The sequence below is a fragment of the Pituophis catenifer genome, unplaced genomic scaffold (genome assembly GCF_029215685.1).
Source record: "Pituophis catenifer annectens isolate HBS135680 unplaced genomic scaffold, rPitCat1.0.hap2 SCAF_1, whole genome shotgun sequence".
Lineage (NCBI taxonomy): Eukaryota > Metazoa > Chordata > Lepidosauria > Squamata > Colubridae > Pituophis > Pituophis catenifer.
Genome location: NW_027256881.1, coordinates 256,412,410 through 256,432,680, shown reverse-complemented (window position 1 = coordinate 256,432,680; position 20,271 = coordinate 256,412,410). Strand labels below are relative to the sequence as shown.

Sequence of the window (20,271 nt, the reverse complement as noted above, 5' to 3'; positions counted from 1 at the left end):
GAAGAGCTGCTGTTAAAATGAACATACTATTTTTTCCATATATGTATTGACTGATCCAATCAGCAAAAGCAGCAACATTTGTATAGACTCCTGGATAGCCTTTTCTTCCACAACCAAGGCCCCAGCTGATTATTCCATTAAGGATGTAGTAGCTTGAGTCTTTTGCAGGACAAACCAGTGGGCCTCCAGAATCACCCTAGTGAAAAGGAATACAAGTTATGTTAACAAAACCTGTTTGTCAAAGAAATATTATAGTAGAGTTTCAGAATTTGTGAAATACATATACTCCATAGGCAGCTTACTGTACATCCATCCTTTCCCCCTTCTGCAGGAAATCCAGCACAGAACATCCTTTTGTTGACCACACCAGGATGGTCCACATAATATTTCTGACATTCTTCAGAAACCAAAATAGGAACTCTGAGTTGATGCAGTCTACTTGACTGTGCTCTGTCTTGAGGTGAAAAACAAATCGTTTACAATGAAGAAAGCAATAAAGAGGGCCTTAATCTTTAAAAGGAAGATAGCAACTTGTGATATTCAATCTGATTTTACAGAGCCCTTGGTCTCATTTCAAAATCCCACTATGAAATCACTTTGGACATCTGGCAAGAGTGCTCAGCCCTCCCTGAGGAAGAAGAAGAGGGAGAAAGTAGTACAAAAAGAGTGGTGTGGGAGTCAAAATGAAAAAGGGAGGCACAAGGACAGTTTTTTTCCCGAATGCCATCACTGCTTAACAACTAATTCCCACAACACTGTCAAATAATTTACTAAGACTGAATTACTATTATTCTTCTCTTCCTTACTAATATCTATCTCTTCCCACTTATTACTATAACCATGTTGCTTGTATTTTTCAATTATATTGTTTTTATTTGTTTCCTAGTACGATTTGATAGCTTATTAGTAACCTTGACTATCACTAGTCAAGTGATGTTGTATCTTTTTACTCTTGATGAATGTATTTTATTCTCCTTATGTGCACTGAGAGCATATACACCTAAGACAAATTCCTTGTGTGTCCAATCACACTTGGCCAATAAAGTATTCTATTCTATTCTATTGCCTACTACTGATTTGGCCTTGTGTTGGACCTCCCCCAAGAGATTGTCTATAAGGAAGTATAATTCTTGATATAAAAAGCATCTTCTAACCCTGTCTGAATCTAACATGCTGAGCTGATATGTATCATTCTTGCAGTCTTATTTTCTATAATTAATCCATCTTTTTTTTTCATATCCTTCCATGGCTGACAGATAGGATAAGAATCATTCTGGCTAAACAATGAAGATATTTTTTTCAATGGAATGGGTAATGCTCACCTTCATACTGATTGCCCCATCCTGTAATTACACAAATCCTTGAAGGTTCAACCTTATCCTCTTGCTCCGGGAGGCACACTGGATGAACATAATGATTGAATTCTAAAGGCTCAGTAAGTTCCACTAGAGCAATGTCTGAATCCAGAGTACTGGTGTTAAAATCCGGATGTGTGATGTACTGCTTCACCAATCTTTTCTACACATGGGAAAAATCATGGCAGCATGTTATGTGAGAATACATGCTCAAATAAATTGGATATGCTGATCGATATGAGTGCATTCCAGTTGATCTGTCTGAGACATTGATGTAGGAGAGTTCGATATAAGAAGTCCTTGACCTACAACCACAGTTGGGACCAGAATTTCTGTGGCTAAGCAGGGTGGTTGTTAAGTGACTCATGCCTGATTTTTATTTATTTTTTTGCTACAGTTGTTAACGCAAATCACTGCAGCTAAGTGATTCACACATTTGTTAAGCAAATCTGTTTCCCCAATTGACTTTGTTTGCTGGAAGCTATAACCATTGTAAATACACACCAGTTACCAAAGGCCCTGAATTTTGATCATATGATCATGGGAATGCTTGCAACAGTTGTGTGACATGAGTCATAAGTCAATTTTTCCCTGCCATCATAACTTTAAATAGTCTCTAAACAAATGGTCATAAGTCGAGGACTATCTCTAGCTGTTTAGAAAGAAATCTTTTCTTTTCATGAGAGGCAAGAGCCAGCGATAGAATAAGAGCCTTGGTGGCGCAGCAGACTAAAGTGCTGTTAAGTAGCACCAGCTGCCTGCAATTACTGCAAGTTCAAATCTCACCAGGCTCAAGGTTGACTCAGCCTTCCATCCTTTCGAGGTAGGTAAAATGAGGACCCGGATTGTGGGGGCAATAAGCTGACTTTGTATAAAATAGAACACCGCTTAGGTGGGGCCGAAAGCCCTACTAAGCAGGTATATACAAAAGTATGAAGGCTATTGCTTAACGCATTGTAAGCCGCCCTGCGTCTCCGGAGAAGGGTGATATATAAATCAAATAAATAAATAAATAAATAAATAAATAAATAAATAAATAAATAAATAAATAAATAAATAAAAAATAAATAAATAAATAAATAAATAAATAAATAAATAAATAAATAAATAAATAAATAAGATAGGCAAAATAGTAATCCACTATAGAAATCCAGTGCAAAGCAGGCCATATCATAAAAAAGCATAATACTTTCATGCAAACCTCTTGCTTGACTGATGCTTCTACCTTGTTACTTAGAAGGTAGAGTAAATAACAGGCATGAAAGGCGTCTGCTCCTTATGAGAGCAATAGTATAAGAGTAGTGCAGAAGAGAAGCATTCCCTAAATGAAAGGATTAAATTCTGTGGGCCTTGTAGCATTGTGTATAACACCTGGAAGGCTGAGAATGAGAGCTGGTCCCACATGCCTCCTCTAAAGTGACCTGAACATAATCATTATATCATCCTGATCCTGGCATCAAATTCCCTGGGGTTTTTTGTTTTATTTTTTTTTAGGACAGGAATGTGTAACTTTTTAAGTCAAAGGTTGCATTTAGCTCTTGATGGCATGCTGGGAGCCACATACTAAAAAGTGTGCAGGTCCAGAACAGATTTGATTTAGTTTTATTTTTATCTAAATTTAAGCATTAACTAAGATGATTTCTTCTCATGCATTTAATCATACTCAACAATCCATCACATTAAAAATAATAGTCACCTTTGTTGAAGTTACTACACTACAGCCTTTACTTACAGCATTAACTCTTAAGCTGCAGGTAATACACCTGTGCTTTTTAGATGTCCTAAATAATCTTCTCCTACATCACTGGGTGGCTAGGTACATTAAAGACGTCAGGCTAAAGATCAGGGCTCTTTTTTATTAATTGTCCAGTGTTATTATATAGTACAGGAAGTCTTTGACTTACAACCACACTGGGAACCAGAATTTCAGTCACTTAGCAATGCGGTTATTAAGTAAATCTTAATGTGACCAGACCCAATTTTATGACTGTTCTTACTGCATTTGTTAAGTGAATGATACTCCTTTTCCCCAAAAATAAGTCATCCCCTGATAATAAGCCCAATCGGGCTTTTGAGCGCATGTGCTAAACTAAGCCCCTCCTGAAAATAAGCCCTCCCTGAAAATAAGCCCTCCCCAAAAATATTTTAGAAGCACTTATGCAGCTGGTCCCCGCCATTTCCTCTGGTTAGGGTTAGGGAGACGGAGCTGGAAATCAAGTAAGACGGCAAGAGGAGCTCCGTCTTGCTTTACATGCCCAAAATAAGACCATCCCGAAAATAAGGCCAAGTGCTTATTTCAGGGTTCAAAAAAATATAAGACAGAGTCTTATTTTCGGGGAAACACAATACAATTATTAAGTGAGTCTGACTTTCCCCATTTATTTGCTTATTAATTTTTTAAGAATAAATAAGTACATTTTTTATGCCGCTCATCTCCCCTACAAGGTTTGACTTTGCTCGTCGGAAGCCAGGTCAGAAGGTTGCAAATCATGATCATCTGACCATAGGACACTGCAACCATCATGAATATGAATCCCATTGTAACTTCAAACTGTCACTAAATGAATGATCATAAGACAGGGACTGCCTGTAATGACATTTTTCAAATGTACATCTTATCTGTAGACCAGTTTTTCCCAACTTTGGCAAATTGAAGGTGGGTGGACTTCAACTCCCAGAATTCTCAGCGATGGTTATGCTGGCTGCGGGATTTTGGGAGTTCAAGTCCATATACCTGGAAAGTGCCACAGTTGGGACTCCTGCTGTAGACCATTCAATCCAGGCAACTCTTCACCATCTACCAGTCAGCGCAACACAGAGTGGGATGTTCTTGCTTCACATAATGATACTCAAAATTCCCTAGGATCAGCTAATAATCAAATCTCTATATTTAACGATTCATATTCCAACTCCTTATTTACTACTAGATAATAAAAAACAATAAAAATATAGCTAATAAAAAGAAAAAAAACAAAAAGCAAGAAAAACAAAGGAAATAATACCCAGAATTCAAAGAAAGCCATTTTCTAGCCTAGCTGTCTTAGCTACAGTAAATTTAATTCTGCAGCAGAACCAAACACTTTTAAAAACTCTATTAGGCTAGAAACTATTTGCTTATCCAAATAGAAATCATAGCTAATAGCGCAAATGCTTCAACAAAACACTTCAAAGCTTAAACCGAACAAGTTTGACAAGTTCTACATTGCTTCAAAATCCTGTAAGACTGGCTTTACCAGAAACATGCTTCTGTATTATAAAATGCAAAATACCGTATTTTTCAGAGTATAAGACACACCTTAGATTTTGGGGAGGAAAATAAGAAAAAAGCTGATTGGTGGGAATACCTGGAATACCCTCAATCAGCTGTTTCCAGAGGTGAATTTTAGCAACAGGTTCACTGGTTGTGAGCTCTGTGCCTTGCTTTTTTTTCTGCCTCTGAAAGCCTCCTAAACAGAGCTTCAGAAAAAAAGGCTTTTTTTCTGAAGCTTCTTTCAGAGGCTTTTACTCTGAAGGACTATCTGTACTCTGTTCAATCTCCTTTTTTTGGTATTGGTATGTAGATTAACCTCTTCCAATCTGTTGGTTATTGTGTCATTCTCCAGATTTGTTAACATAGTTTGGTTAGAACCTTTACTAATTCTTCTTTTGTTGCTTGCCATATTATTTTAGATAAAAGCCTTTCAGAGCCTTTTTTTCTGAAGCTTCTTTCAAAGGCTTCTTTCAGCCTCTGAAATCTCCGTTTGCGAGGCTGTGCAGGGCTACATTCGGAGTATAAGACGCACCCAGATTTTCACCTTCTTTTTTGGGGGAAAAAGGTGTGTTTTATACTCTGAAAAATATGGTAGTACCTAAACCGTTTTCAGTTCAACTAACAAGGATCACTTTCCTTAAAAGAACAGAGGCTCATAGATTATATAGAGTACTATATGTTCACGATAAACTCACATTATGTCATAAAGAAAGAACAACTTGTACTAACTTGGCTGCTATGATCTTGCTCTTTTATATCATGAGTGCCCACCACCACTCTCCAAAGATCTTGATATTTTCCCCTAGAAAAACAATATAATTCAAATATTGCTTTAATCAGTTCAAGCATAGCATCTCTCATACTGCTCTACACATTCATTGGTAGATAAACAAAAATACTGAATTTGAAATAAGAATCCAGTATTGATCACAAACCAAGTAAGTTCATATTGCCACTAGGTGTTATAATACATGGTTATATAATATCAAAAAATTTCAATATATTTACTATGTTTAAAAATGTCCAGTCGTTTGATAGGGATGGAAACTTCCAATTTATTTCATAGAGCCTCACTAATGAGAAGAAAGGAGAACATAAATGTTACATGTAAATGTTGTAAGTGTCATGTAGCAACAGGCAGCCACATAACTATCAATAGTTACCAGAGAGGGACTTTGCCATTAAATCCACAGAATATATTAATATCATGCCCACTTAATGTAGTTAAAGTTGCAGAAGAGAGTTGAGAGTTATATATTGGTATAATGAGGTGAGGCAAGCCATGAGTATGATTGTCCTGAAATTGAATCAGAATTGTGTGAAGACCTTAGTATTCAGAATTAGAAGATACAAAACATTGTATCTTGAGAACTGGATAGGATTTGTCAAATGTATTGTGGTGGATTTGATCAAATACAGGTAATCCGCAGGTTATGAGTGTTCCCTTAGTGAACATTCGAAGTTATGCAATAACAAGTCCTGAAATTTTGAATATTGCAGCACCGCAGCAGTTGTTCGCTCTTACGAACAACCACAGAGGCTCTGCAACATTCACCCTGCTTATTCCCCCTGCCCATCCCCAGCCAGGTCTTCACAGGCACTTTGCCTCTGGAGACTCACTTACCTTGCAAAGATTTCCTCTCTGTCACAGTTTCTTTGCCTGCTTCATTGCTTCAGGCTTTCGGTACATTTTCAGAGAACAAAGGCCTAACATACCGTGAGATCATGCAAGATTAGTAGCGTGAGAGCTCGTGCTACTGATCTCATATGATCTCACACTTTAGGCTTCTATTATCTGCGAATTGAGGCCTGGATGTTTGCAAATGGAGGGGAAGCTTCGATCCTTCAGGCCTTCCCTCCGTTCACCGTTTCCTTGCCGAAGCCTGCAGGGAGATTATTTTCCCATAGGCAGCCCTTTACAAAAAGTCTTTGTTGGCACCAACGGAGTTTGGGAGGGGCAGACACCTCCCTTCGAAACTCTGTTCCTTCAGCAAAGGCTTTTTGAAAAGGGCTGCCGAAGCCGACAGGGACACAATCCTCAAGTGCTTTGCCCATGAGAAAGGAAGGCTTCTGGGCCTCCTTTTTCATTGCCAGAAGCTTTGTCAAGTGGATCTTCAGCCAGAAAGGACACCCAGAGGCTCCCACATGGCCTTCTGGGCCTCCTTTTTCATCGCCAGAGGCCTTGTCAAGCAGGCCTTTGTCTCTCTCAATACTTCGCAAGTTTTGCAAGACTTCGTCTTTCTCAAAACTAAAGTAGAGTATCCATAGTGTACTTACTCTTTTTTTAAACAATGAGCAGCAGTAACAACCCATGTTCTTGTGAGAACAGCTCCACCACAGATGTTTTCATCCAAAATTTGCAAGCTGGCCTGCCAAGGCCAGGAATATGGCACAGCTTCCTCACCGCCAACTATCCGACTAAAGAGAAATCTAGGCTGGTTAGATGCTAATCCACAGCTATCATCTGCTGACAGAGAAAAAGTGAACATAGAGCATGACATTTCTTCATGGAAAACGTAATGCTATTTACCTTTAGCTGACTCTTCAGATTGCTTAGGATGCTGGCTGAAAAATTCTGGAAGATGAAGTCCACCCATCTTAAAATTGTCAAATTTGAGAAATACTGCTCTAGGCAAGTTATCATTAACAGCAGCACAGCAATGGAAATTTGCCAGTCTAAAATTTGGTGTAAAGAAGAGGTAGGGAAGGTGTGCAGTGGCTGTCCCAAGTGAGCACTGTTTTTCCAAATGGACAGTAAATCCATTGGATGACCTTCAGTTAGTATCCATACTTCAAATCCCTAGTCATTCTACAAGTTTGCAATGGCCAAGTGATGGCTACTGCATCCCATCTCTACCCATAAAGAAGAAAGTCACTTCACTATGGCATTCCACAATTCTTGCTAGAAAAATACTTGATGAGCCAGCATTGCTGGGTTATCACCCATCTTTTTTTCTTTTTTTCTTTTTTGCTCTTCATTAAAGCCTTCCTGCTATAATGGAGCCTATGTGTAACCCAATAGATAGAGAGTCTGATTGGCCAATATTCTATAAAAGAATGTACAAAAATCTGGGTTTTTAATCTGTGAGGTTCATTGTTAAATAAGTAGATTCATCCATGAATTACTTATTAGAGTAACACAGTTTCCACCTAGATTAGATGAGTGACAATAGAATGCTTACAGAAACTTTATATAATTCTGTGTATGTTGTATTACAGTATGTGCCACATTTATTCCAAGAATATTTACAAATTAAATTCGGGATTCCTCTCTGCTTTCCCTTTCCCCTTCTTTGTGGCTATTAAAAAGAATCTCAGGAGAAACATATTTACCAGGCATGTCTGTTTCATTTGCAGGGTCACTGATTTCTTCAAGTATCACTCCACCGCTTGAATTTGTTATGTTTAAATCTATCAAAACCAGAAGAAGAAGCACACAGAAGCATTCTCAGAATTCCTGAAATGAATGTTACTTAGCTTTCACCAGGAAAGATAAAAATTCAGTTTACAACTACATATATATGCAGATAAGTAACTGATTTAATTTATGGTCTGCAATTTGAAGCACCATGGCTTAATTACACTTCCATATTTTGCCTATTTTACTATACTAAAGGTCTGTTAGTAAATTAGTACAAAGAATACAACTGAAGTGGCAGATGAAATCTCTATAAAATGTTTTATAGGTGGCACTTGCCACCAGCCAGATTGGCAAGAATGTTCCCCGGCACGCCATCAACATGTTGGAAATGCAACCACCACAAAGGCACCTATTACCATATGTGGTGGACCTGCCCAATGGCGAAACAATATTGGCAAAGGATCAAAATACAAATAGAGGAAATAACACACCAAAAGATAGAACTAAGACCAGAAAGCTTCCTACTAGGCATAGTAAATGGACACTACAAAAAAGAAACAACATATTTAATTATACATATGATAACAGCAGCACGAATACTATACGCGCAACACTGGAAGAGTAGTGATATACCAACACCAGATAAAGTAATCAATAAAATTATGGAATGTGCGGAATTAGATAGACTCACAAAGGAATTACAAAATAGGGAAGGACACAACTTTTACTTAGTATGGGAAAAGTGATATAGTTGGTTGAAAGATAGGAAAGAGATGAAGCAATAGGAAGTAAACAAAATGACCAAATATAGTATGATGGAAACAAAGAACAGAAATAGGTCAACAAAGATCAATAGTAGATAGACAAAAGGGAATGACCAAATAAAGAAGAGTCAAAATACAAAGAGAAATGTATATTACAGTTGCGACAAACTGGACATTTATTGAAATGGGTGTTTATATGTTTTTATGTTTTGTACATTTCATTGTTCTGTTTAGTTTGTACTTATAAATAAAAATTGGGGAAAAAAAGGAAAACAAAAAAAAGGCAGGAGAAATGTGATTAAAGTATGGATTATGACTTGATTTGTCAGAATTAAAAATGTATTAATGATCCACTGAAATCTCTAGCAATTTGAAAGCAGTTTGCTGCTATAAACAACATACTGAAGTGTACAAAATGTATTATGGGCATGTATGCAGAACTAAAACACATGTGCTGTTCATATAAATAATTTCTTTACCTGCAACATCAATGAAGAAAAATACAGCTTTGAACCCACTGTAGGTCTCTGTTTCATCAGAATGAAACTGGATAAGCATTGTGTTAGAGGAACTTAAAACTGGTGCCGGGACAGCAAATCCACATGATCGAGCTAAGAAAATGAATCAGTGAATGAACGAATGATAAGATCATAACAACAAACTACCACTTTTTAAAAGATAAAATACTAAAATCCACACAGTGTCTTCAGCTTGGTCTTCTCAATGAAATGAGCATTCTAAATAAGTATATGGAGGATACAACAACTAATGTTTGTACTTATATATTTCCAATAGGTTTTGCTTGGTTATCTGTTTCACACAATATCAATTTCTTTCAAACTGCAATAACCTAATATTAGACTTGATTGATCCATTTGGAAAATGTGGCTCTTTGACCTTGTCAGATGTTCGTTCCCCCATCTACCCTATGAAGGTGGTAACAAATGGTAAATTATATTTGTTTCATCAGCATATTTTTAAAATATGCAATAAGTTTATACTATTTAGTTTAAACAATATAAATTTAATGAATGTTATTATTAATAGAGAGCCAGCTTGGTGTAGTAGCTAAAGCATCAGGCTAGAAATCAAGAGACCATGAGTTCTAGTCCTGACTTAGGCACAAAGCCAGCTGGATGACCTTGGACCAATCAGTCTGCCAGCCCTAGAAGTAGACAATGCTAAGCCACTTCTGAAAAAACTACCTAGAACAGTGAAGGGACCAACAGTCTCTGAAAATCAAACATGATTGAGTGGAATTTTTTCCCCAAAAGTCCCACATGTTTTGTTGAAAATAACCTTCAGGTGACAGGAGAGGCTCCATTCCAACGAAGGCAAAGACACAGGAGAAGCCCCTCTAATATATAAAGTCACCTGTCAAGCCATGCCTATGCTTTTATAGAAGCATCTTTGGTGCCCTTTGCTATTTTCTTTTGATGTTTCCACCCCTCTTAGCATTTGTAAAACTGCAGGTATTACCCAAGGGCACAATTAACTCTATAAAGTAATCAAGTAATAATTATCTTGATTTTAAGCTTTGCAAATAGGGGAGACGGACAGATAAATTACACTGTATAGATGTATGTGTCCAGACACAATTTCTGAATCTGGATCTATGATACAAGAGCTCTAGCAGTGGATCTGTGTTGTATATGTAATATATATATAGTCTCCCAATGGGCAGCAGAGTGTTTGCTGGCTGCCAGAAAAAAAAAAGCCTAGAAACTAGTGGATTGTGATTTCACTGAACTAGGGCTGCATAAAAATCTTGGTTTACGTAGGAAGAACCTGGCTAAAGAGATATATATATATATGTGTGTGTGTGTGTGTGTGTGTGTGTGTGTGTGTGTGTACATATACACATAATTCTTTCAGCCATATTATCCAATTTATTTACTTCAGGTCCCAAATGTGAGACTAACATGCAAGACTTAACAATATCTGCACTTTATATAGTATTACTAGAGGATACTTCACACGCAGTATCTCATAATGTACAAAATAGTGCCATATAAGGCTCAGTGGTGGCGCCCATCTGCCTGGATGTCATCATGGATGCTCTGTGCATCCCCAGAAGCACCCTGCGCGCGCTCTCCCAATTCTGAACCGGTAGTTCAGGTAAATGGAACTCACTACTGATAAGGCTCCGCAGTATTTTTATTACAATAGTACAGATGATGGACTCAGATTATGTATAAGAGATAACCACCAATATGGTAGAAAAACTCAAGCAAAGGTAAATGGGAAACCATGCATCTTGCAGCTAAAAAGCCAAACAACTATACCAGCATTCTTAATTTAATTCCTTTCTGCACATACAAAAGAACCATTAGAACTGAATCAACCCACAATTCAGAAAGGAATATAACAGACCTATTTCTTTCTCCTTTTCAACGTTTTCATAGACTGTCACTGAGTCATAACTGCAGTCTTCATTTTCTTCCAGTTCAAAGTGTTCATAGGCGAGCTTCAGAAAAATAAAAACAGGGAAGAACTGACATTCATCCAAAACAAAGGAATTTGATTTTAAATAAATATGTTTTGCTTTTCTTATTCTTACAGATCTTACTGTTACCAGACAGTTAAACCATTGATCCAACATGGTGCTTAAGAAAAACTTCATTCAACAAAGCACAAACAAATACTATTATCCTCTTCCCAAGAAATATGCAGAAGATGAGGTTTCACGTTCTTAAAATATTAAAAATTTCATTTTACAAACGTTTAATTAAAAAATAGATCCAGAGTTTAGTTTACTACTATTTAATATACTGGCAAATCTCAAAATGAGAATAGCAATATCCTCATGTTTTAAAACTTCAGCAATCAGGATTGATATAAAAACAAACATTTATTTATGTGATGTAATCAGAACGACATACGATAAAAGCAAAGCTGAAGATAGTCAAGCTCAATACTAAAAATGTTGGATTCCATATTAGAAAAAAATATAATATTCTTACAAAGTAATATATAGAATAGAATAGAATAGAATAGAATAGAATAGAATAGAATAGAATAGAATAGAATAGAATAGAATAGAATAGAATAGAATAGAATAACAGAGTTGGAAGGGACCTTGGAGGTCTTCTAGTCCAACCCCCTGCCCAGGCAGGAAACTGTACACCACTTCAGACAAATGGTTATCCAACTTCTTCTTAAAAATTTCCAGTGTTGAGGCATTCACAACTTCTGCAGACAAGTTGTTCCACTGATTAATTGTTCTAACTGTCAGGAAATTTCTCCTTAGTTCTAAATTGCTTCTCTCCTTGATTAGTTTCCACCCATTGCTTCTTGTCCTGTCTTCAGGTGCTTTGAAGAATAGTTTGACTCCCTCTTCTTTGTGGCAACCCCTGAGATATTGGAACACTGCTATCATGTCTCCCCTAATCCTTCTCTTCATCAGACTAGACATACCCAGTTCCTGCAACCATTCTTCATATGTTTTAGCCTTCAATCTCCTAATAATCTTTGTTGCTCTTCTCTGCACTCTTTCTAGAGTCTCAACATCTTTTTTACATTGTGGCGACCAAAACTGAATGCCATACTCCAAGTTGGCCTTACCAAGGCATTATAAAGTGCCATTAACACTTCACGTGATCTTGATTCTATCCCTCTGTTTATGCAGCCCAAAACTGTGTTGGCTTTTTTGGCAGCTGCTGCACGCTGCTGGCTCATAGCTAAATGGTTGTCCACTAGGACTCCAAGATCCCTCTCACAGTTACTACTATTGAGCAAGGTACCACATATACGGTACCTGTGCATTTTGTTTTTCTTCCCTAAATGTAGAACCTTGCTTTTTTCACTGTTGAATTTCATTTTGTTAGATAGCGCCCAATGTTCAAGTCTGTCAAGATCCTTCTGTATCTTGAGCCTATCTTCTGGAGTGTTGGCTATTCCTGCCAGCTTGGTGTCATCTGCAAATTTGGTGAGTTCCCCATCTATCCCCTCGTCCAAGTCATTGATGAAGATGTTGAAGAGCACTGGGCCTAAAACAGAGCCCTGGGGTACACCACTGCATACTTACCTCCATGTAGATGCAGTTCCATTGAGGACTACACATTGAGTGTGGTTGGTCAGCCAGTTACGAATCCATCTGGTGGTGATGCTGTCTAACCCACATTTTTCTACTTTATCCAGTAGAATGGTCTACTTTATCAAATGCTTTACTAAAGTCCAAGTAAATTATATCGACAGCATTCCTCTGGTCCACTAATTTTGTCACTTTGTCAAAGAAGATTAGTCTGGCATGATCTGTTTTTGACAAACCCGTGTTGACTTTTGGTTATTACTTGGTTTGCTTCTAGGTGTTCAGTGATTCATTGTTTGATTATCTTTTCCAGAATCTTCCCTGGTATTCAGGTCAGGCTGATAGGTCTGTAGTTTCCTGGATCTATTTTTTTTCATTTTTTGAAGATGGGAACTACATCAGCTCTTTTCCGATCCCCTGGCAGTTCCCCTGTGATCCAGGGTCTTTGAAAGATTAGTCTCCCAATGGGCAGCAGGGTGCTTGCTGGCTGCCTGAAAAAAGCCTAGAAACTAGTGGATTGTGATTTCACTGAACTAGGGCTGCATAAAAATCTTGATTTACGTAGGAAGAACCTGGCTAAAGAGAAATACATACATACACACATACATACATACATACATACATACATACATACATACATACAATCAAATTCATGAACAGAAAAAGTGGCAAAGTGCAACTTTGAACATTTGTACCCAATCAAATATGTATACATTTTGATTGAAATAAATATTTTATGCATGTGACTTATACCTTAATAACTTGATTCTCTGGAGCATGAACAATCCATTGGCATTCTGCCAGGTTATTATATGCTTCCGGATAGTGCATGCTTTGCACTGTTCCTTCTTCAAAGAGAACTGCTAGAGATCCACAACCAGAATCTAAAAAGAAACCAAAATTTCTTCAAAATAAATAAGCTGTTTCAAACATTTAGAAGGTTATGTTGTCTATCACAGTATGCAATATCCCATTAGAGGGAAAGAATTATTACTTAGATGATGAATGAAAACAGTTTTCAAAGGAATAATATTACTACAAATGGTAACATAAGAATATATTTGAATAGTGGATAGATAGTTTGGCCTTGCTTGTGGTAGTATCTCTTTTGTCAGAGTGGCCGGTTCTAAAGTTGATGTGGATCGGTTCATTTGTATCAGTAAGAGCTCAGTTCTAGAGTGTAAACATCTTATTATATATAAAGTCAATTCATATCTGAATTCCATCCTGTTTTGTGATATCTTAAGTTATTCCTCAAAGAACTTGGTACTTCTTCATAAAGTTCAGGCATTCAGAAGTTCATAAAGACCATATTTGTCTCTTGAAAGGGAAGGAGAGAGAGAGATAAATCCACGGTAGGTAAGCCTCCAAAATGCCATTCTGTTCTTCATGATGTATTCTTATATTGATTATGCAGTATCTCAAATCAAGAATAATCTGAATATTCACTATGGATTGATCAAGAGCATTAATATTTACCTAGAAAACTAGCTGGCTTAATAGCTTGGTATGTCATGCTAAATCCAGTTCCTTCGTCCTTGTTATCTGAGACAAATTTCAATCTTACACTGTTTGAACCAATCAAAATAGGTAGTGGTAGGTCCATTCCACACAATTTCCCTAAAAGGCAAAATGTAGAAATGAAATGAAGATATTGATACTCATAGACATGGCTGTTATTATTATTAGGGTCGCACATTCATCCTTGCAACTTTCAAAGACTAATTTTAAAAATATGTGGTCATTTGTTGAAACATTCTTGCCACTTCGACTATAGAGGAATATATGGATGATTTTTCTGTCTATGCCATAAAACCCACAGATTTAAATTTTCTTTGCAGGTGGTAAGTGGTTGTTCAGTTCAATAAAGTGTCAAGTAATGCTGACTTTTGAGTAGAAGATAGTTTTGATTGTCAAAGAAATGTCAACAATAGCAGAAACTTCTGTTTTTATTTAGAAGCCAGCTTGTGGCAATACATTTTGAAGAAGAAACTTACCAATGAGTCTATCATCCATAGAAATCACTGACAAAGAATCATAGTCACAGAATGCATCTGGCTCCACATCAAAGTGAGAAAAATTCAACACTATATGCCTCCCTTCTGGAACAGATAAAGTCCAAATGCAGAGCCTAGATTGAGAAAACATGATTTCTAGTTGAAAATTAAACTACTAATTAAGCACAGGTGCACGAAATCATAGATAATTTTGTTTCTTCCACCCTTCCACTCATATTATATTGAAATCTAGTTAAATACACTTAACCCTCCCTCTATGCACACATAATAATTTTAGATCTCTAACAAAACCCAGTGAGATTTTAGATTTGCTTGTGAGAAACTTAATTCAAATAGCCTAAGAAGAATTTCACAGACTAATAAAAGATTAATGTTATGGAACATGCATAAAGATGAACGTCTAGTACTATCAAAGATATACAGAAGTCATAGTCACATAATACATTTTTAAAAGAAGGTTCATTGCTTGTTTTATTTACTGAATAGCCCACTACACAAGCATAACTTTATTTATCATATTAAGCCACATTTGCTTAGCCATGGCTTAGCTGATAAATTATAATCAGCTTGGTTTGCATAAACTCAAGGCCATTATTTACAAATCGCAATATCTGGTTCATATAACACCAATAAAGCACATTAAAGTTTAGAGATCTCTAGAGTATATATATAAATGTTGTATGTCTTGTAATGTCATTTTATGTTATAATAATAATAATAAAAAGTTTAGAGATCATCCTCACATGTTCCTCACCATAGCCAGAAGATGCCTCACTAATCATTTCAAGATGGCATACCTTTAGGTTCTCAAAACATTTTGGCAATTAATTGGTAGTTGGTGCCTTTGAATGAACCCATGCAAAAGACTTGCATAAAGACATAGCAAATGTGAACAAATTTGTTTTCCTATCTTTCAAAACTCACTTTCTCATCAACTCAAGCACCATTCTAGGTTATGAGGAGCAGTTGATAGAAGCTTTTCCCACTAGACGTTTTCCCTCTTTCCACTGGTGCTCAGTTGGAGAAGTGAAGCTATTTATTTATTATTTATTTATTAGTCATATTTCTATGCCACCCACTCTCTGAGGCCTCTGGGCGGCTTACATCAAAGACAGTATACTAAATAGCATATTGCCCCCAACAATCTGGGTCCTCATTTTACCCACCTCGGAAGGATGGAAGGCTGAGTCAACCTTGAGCCAGTGAGATTTGATCCGCTGATCTGCTGAACTAGCAGTCAGCTGAAGTACCTGCAGTACTGCACTCTAACCACTGCGTCACCTCGGCTATGGGAATCCATTATTCATTTTACTTAACTTATCCTGCATTAAATCTATAAGGACAGTATAGAAATTATTCTGACACTATTTTTTTTTTTGCCAAATTAAAGATAAAAAGAATGAAGATTAATATGGCCATGAGAAAATGCCCTTAATATTAATGAAATCATACTTTTAATCTTCTGAATTTTGTCATTTTACATAATTAATAATTCTAGTTAGATATACAGCAGTGATAGGTTTCAAAATTTTTTACTACTGGTTCTGTGGGTATGGCGTGGTGGGCATGGTATGGCATCATGGGCATGGTGTGGCATGGTGGGCGTGGCATGGTGGGCACGGCAGGGGAAGGTTACTGCAAAATCCCCATTTTCTCCCGATCAGCTGGGACTTGGGAGGCAGAGAATAGATGGGGGCGGGGCCAGTCAGAATTTTTACTACTGGTTTGCTGAACTACTCAAATTTCTGCTATCAGTTCTCCAGAACTGGTCAGAACCTGCTGAAACCCACCTCTGATATACAGGTAATCCTTGACTTCAACCATTTGGTTAGGGACTGTTCGAAGGTACAACAGCACTAAAAAATGTGACTAATGACTGTTTTTCACACTGCAATAGAGTATGAATTGAGAAGGTCTCTGTATGCAATAATCCAGGGTAACTGAGCCTAGAAAATGGCAAATAAATAAATATTTGTAGTTTAACTACTTACTGATTATCCTGGTAAAAGGGCTTTGGGAATTCAGGAAAAACCAATTTTCCTTCACTGCCAGAAAGTTCACCATCTTGAAAGTTACACGATACTGTATTGTGAATATATAATATGTTACCATGGAACTCTTCAATTAAACTGAATACTTATTGTTTTTTTTTAATTTTTTTCAAAGTTTTTATTTTTATTTCTCATAAACATATTTAAATGTACAATCTTTTATCCATCATTTTCCATTTTTTTTTTAATTTGATTTATATGCCGCCCTTCTCCGAAGACTCAGGGCGGCTTACAATGTGCTTCATCTTATCTTTTAACTTTCATTTAATTTTTATTGCTGTTCTCAAGAGTTCAAATTCTAGAATCTCTAGCCAGCATAATCTTTGCTAGGAATTTTGAAAGTTGACATCCAGCACGTCTGATAGATTATGTTTCTCACTTTTTCTTACTTACGCACTTTAAGCTTGTGCTTATTTTGTATTTTTACTTCCTCAAAAATAAAGTAACAGTATAGAAATCCAGAGGAAAACAACTCTTTGTTTTACATTAAAATCTTACTGGGGAGAAAAATAGCATGTTGCAAACAAGGAGTAACATTTCTATATTACTTAAGATAGGAAAGTGACTCTGTGAATTTAAAGCTTCTATGTGGGAGTTCCAAAAATGCTCACACAAAAGATTTTGCAGGTTTCCAGGGCTTTCAAAGAAGTTTGGCGAACTTTGCAGAAACTCAGTCTGTACAGAAGAGATACGTTGTGTTACACAACTACAACTCTTCCATATTACTTTTTGCCAATTGCAAGAGAGAAGACAAGAGACAGTGTGTCACCTGGGATGCCCTAATACAATGCTTGTCAAATGGGATAACAAAAAATAAAAATGTAATCATGCTTTGAGTAAAATTCAATTTTGTAGAATTAGAGGAGCAAAGCCGCTTAGCTCCAATAATTAAGGACTTGTTTCATCTCATGTTCCTTTTCGTCCATAGCTTAAAAGGAGTTCTGCAGTCCAAATAAGCCAGCATAGCTCCCATATTTAAATATTATTTCACTAACCAATCTATAAAATAAAGGCAGTGAAGACATGAGTTCAGAGATAAAGCCAGTTCTTAACATTAATTTCAAGGGATGGCAAAGTTTATCCACTGAAATTCCTTACTAAATGAGGCTGTGCACAAGGTATTGCAAATTAATCAGCATGACAGCAGTGAGCAGCTGGTAAAACTAAAAGTAAAACTCAAGAATAGCCATGAACATTCTTAAGGTTCATCCTTGTTCTTCCTATCTTATTTCAAGAACTCCTTATTTAAATGCTACCTAAATATGCCAACTTCAATTATTTTTTATATATTATATTATATATATAATATACATTTATAAGGAAAAGGAATAGATAAAGGTAAAGGTTCCCTCGCACATATGTGCTAGTCGTTCCTGACTCTAGGGGGCAGTGCTCATCTCCGTTTCAAAGCCAAAGAGCCAGCACTGTCCGAAGACATCTCTGTGCTCATGTGGCTGGCATGACTAAATGCCAAAGGCGCACAGAGCAATATTACCTTCCCACCAAAGGTGGTCCCTATTTTTCTACTTGCATTTTTTATGTGCTTTCAAACTGCTAGGTTGGCAGAAGCTGGGACAAGTAACAGGAGCTCATCCCGTTATGCGGCACTAGGGATTCGAAACACTGAACTGCTGACCTTTTGATCGACAAGCTCAGTGTCTTAGTCACTGAGCCACTGCGTCCCTAAGGAAAAAGAATATCATTTACTTTAAAAAAATCTGTTGAATTGAGAATATATATATATATATATATATATATATATATATATATATATATATATATATACATATATATATATATTTATGTAAGTTTTCACGGGTATGTATGTGTGTATAGTTAATATTTCGGGTTTCTTCCCGTGTAATTGTGGATATATCCCTAAAAGGGTAGAAGCGACGTTTCGACAGAATCCCATCTGCCATCATCAGGCTTATGTCAGTAGTCTTTTGCACTAACTGTCGTTGGTATTTCAAATCTGGTGCTGGTATTCTGGGATGGCTCCACCTTTTCATTCTGATTGGTTGGGAGTCCCAGTATGTGTTTATTGGCTTGGCTTCGGGTGTATGGTTGGTTTTTCTCCACTAGGTGGCAGGGCTTCATCTTTGTGGCTGGTTTGAATATGATTTGGTTGGGATTTTTTTGATTAATGTTTGGTCTATGTTTTATATATGGTGTTAAGATTCGTCTATCTATGAGACCAGGTTTCCAAATAGTAGGCAGACGTGAAGTGTCATCCCGTTTATTCATGCAATATGGTCTTTTTTTCTATTTCAATTGCTTCTCTGATTATCCTGCCATTGAGATGTTCTATTTTTGCAACTGTTTTTGTTTTATTAAAATTAATATTGTGTCCTGTTGTATTTATGTGTTGAACTAATGATGATGTGTGTTCTTGCTTTTGTATTGAGTTTTTGTGTTCCTCGATGCGCACACTCATTCTTCTGTTGGTCTGTCCAATGTATGTTGATGGGCAGGAAGCACACGGGATATAGATAGATAGATAGATAGATAGATAGATAGATAGATAGATAGATAGATAGATATAGATATAGATATAGATATAGATATAGATATAGATATAGATATAGATATAGATATAGATATAGATATAGATATAGATATAGATATAGATATAGATATAGATATGTATATATCAAATGTAAGCACAAAGTTGACCGTAAAACATTGATCTTATTAAGAATATTCAGATTCAAAAAGATCTTAAAACTCTATACTCACCTACAGAACTTTTCATTTTGACATCTAATTAAAAGGAATGAATGAAATAGATTAGTTACAAACTTTTCATTTTTATAAAGCATCAAAAATGTCACAGTGAATTTGCAGCAGCAAAATGTAGCTTTCTTGGGCCTGAATCTCTGTCTTTCTGTTAAAAAAGTGTACACAGGCAAACCTTGACTTACAACCATTTGCTTAAAGATAGCCTAGGAAAAAGTGATTTACAATCTGCAGTTACATGATTGTGATTTGTGATCTTCCCAGTCAGTTACTGTCAACTGGGGAAGCCAAATTCACTTTACGACTATGCAATTCATTTAACAATCATATGATTCACTTAACAACCACATAATTCATGTAATTTATTAGTCCAATTTATATGCCGCCCTTCTCCGTAGACTCCGGGTGGCTTACAATGCATTATAGCAATAGCCTGCATACTTTTTTGTATATACCTACTTATTAGGGCTTTCGACTCCCACCCCAAGCGGTGTTGTTCTATACAAAGTTGGCTTATTGCCCCCACAATCCTGGTCCTCAATTTACCTACCTCGAAAGGATGGAAGGCTGAGTCAACCTTGAGCCTGGTGAGATTCGAACTTGCACTAATTGCAGGCAGCTGGCAGCTAAGTGCTAGCACTTAACACTTTAGCCCACTGTACCACCGAGGCTCTTATAAATACTTGTTGAATTGCTTAATGGC

The 20,271-nt window shown here is 36.7% G+C and overlaps 1 protein-coding gene across 1 annotated transcript in view; it reads right to left on the bottom strand.

The window, feature by feature from the left end:
- The window catches only part of OVCH2 (ovochymase 2), a 32,881-nt gene that overhangs the window by 1,128 nt on the left and 11,482 nt on the right, over window positions 1–20,271 (bottom strand). The window contains exons 8-20 of the mRNA XM_070957492.1: window positions 19,569–19,592; window positions 16,770–16,860; window positions 14,758–14,891; window positions 14,240–14,380; window positions 13,514–13,644; window positions 11,104–11,197; window positions 9,210–9,341; window positions 7,939–8,016; window positions 6,883–7,072; window positions 5,335–5,407; window positions 1,323–1,518; window positions 303–454; window positions 28–196 (exon numbers count right to left, since the gene is read on the bottom strand). Coding sequence (XP_070813593.1) covers window positions 28–196; window positions 303–454; window positions 1,323–1,518; window positions 5,335–5,407; window positions 6,883–7,072; window positions 7,939–8,016; window positions 9,210–9,341; window positions 11,104–11,197; window positions 13,514–13,644; window positions 14,240–14,380; window positions 14,758–14,891; window positions 16,770–16,860; window positions 19,569–19,592 — 1,605 coding nt within the window. The remainder of the gene's footprint in view (window positions 1–27; window positions 197–302; window positions 455–1,322; window positions 1,519–5,334; window positions 5,408–6,882; window positions 7,073–7,938; window positions 8,017–9,209; window positions 9,342–11,103; window positions 11,198–13,513; window positions 13,645–14,239; window positions 14,381–14,757; window positions 14,892–16,769; window positions 16,861–19,568; window positions 19,593–20,271) is intronic.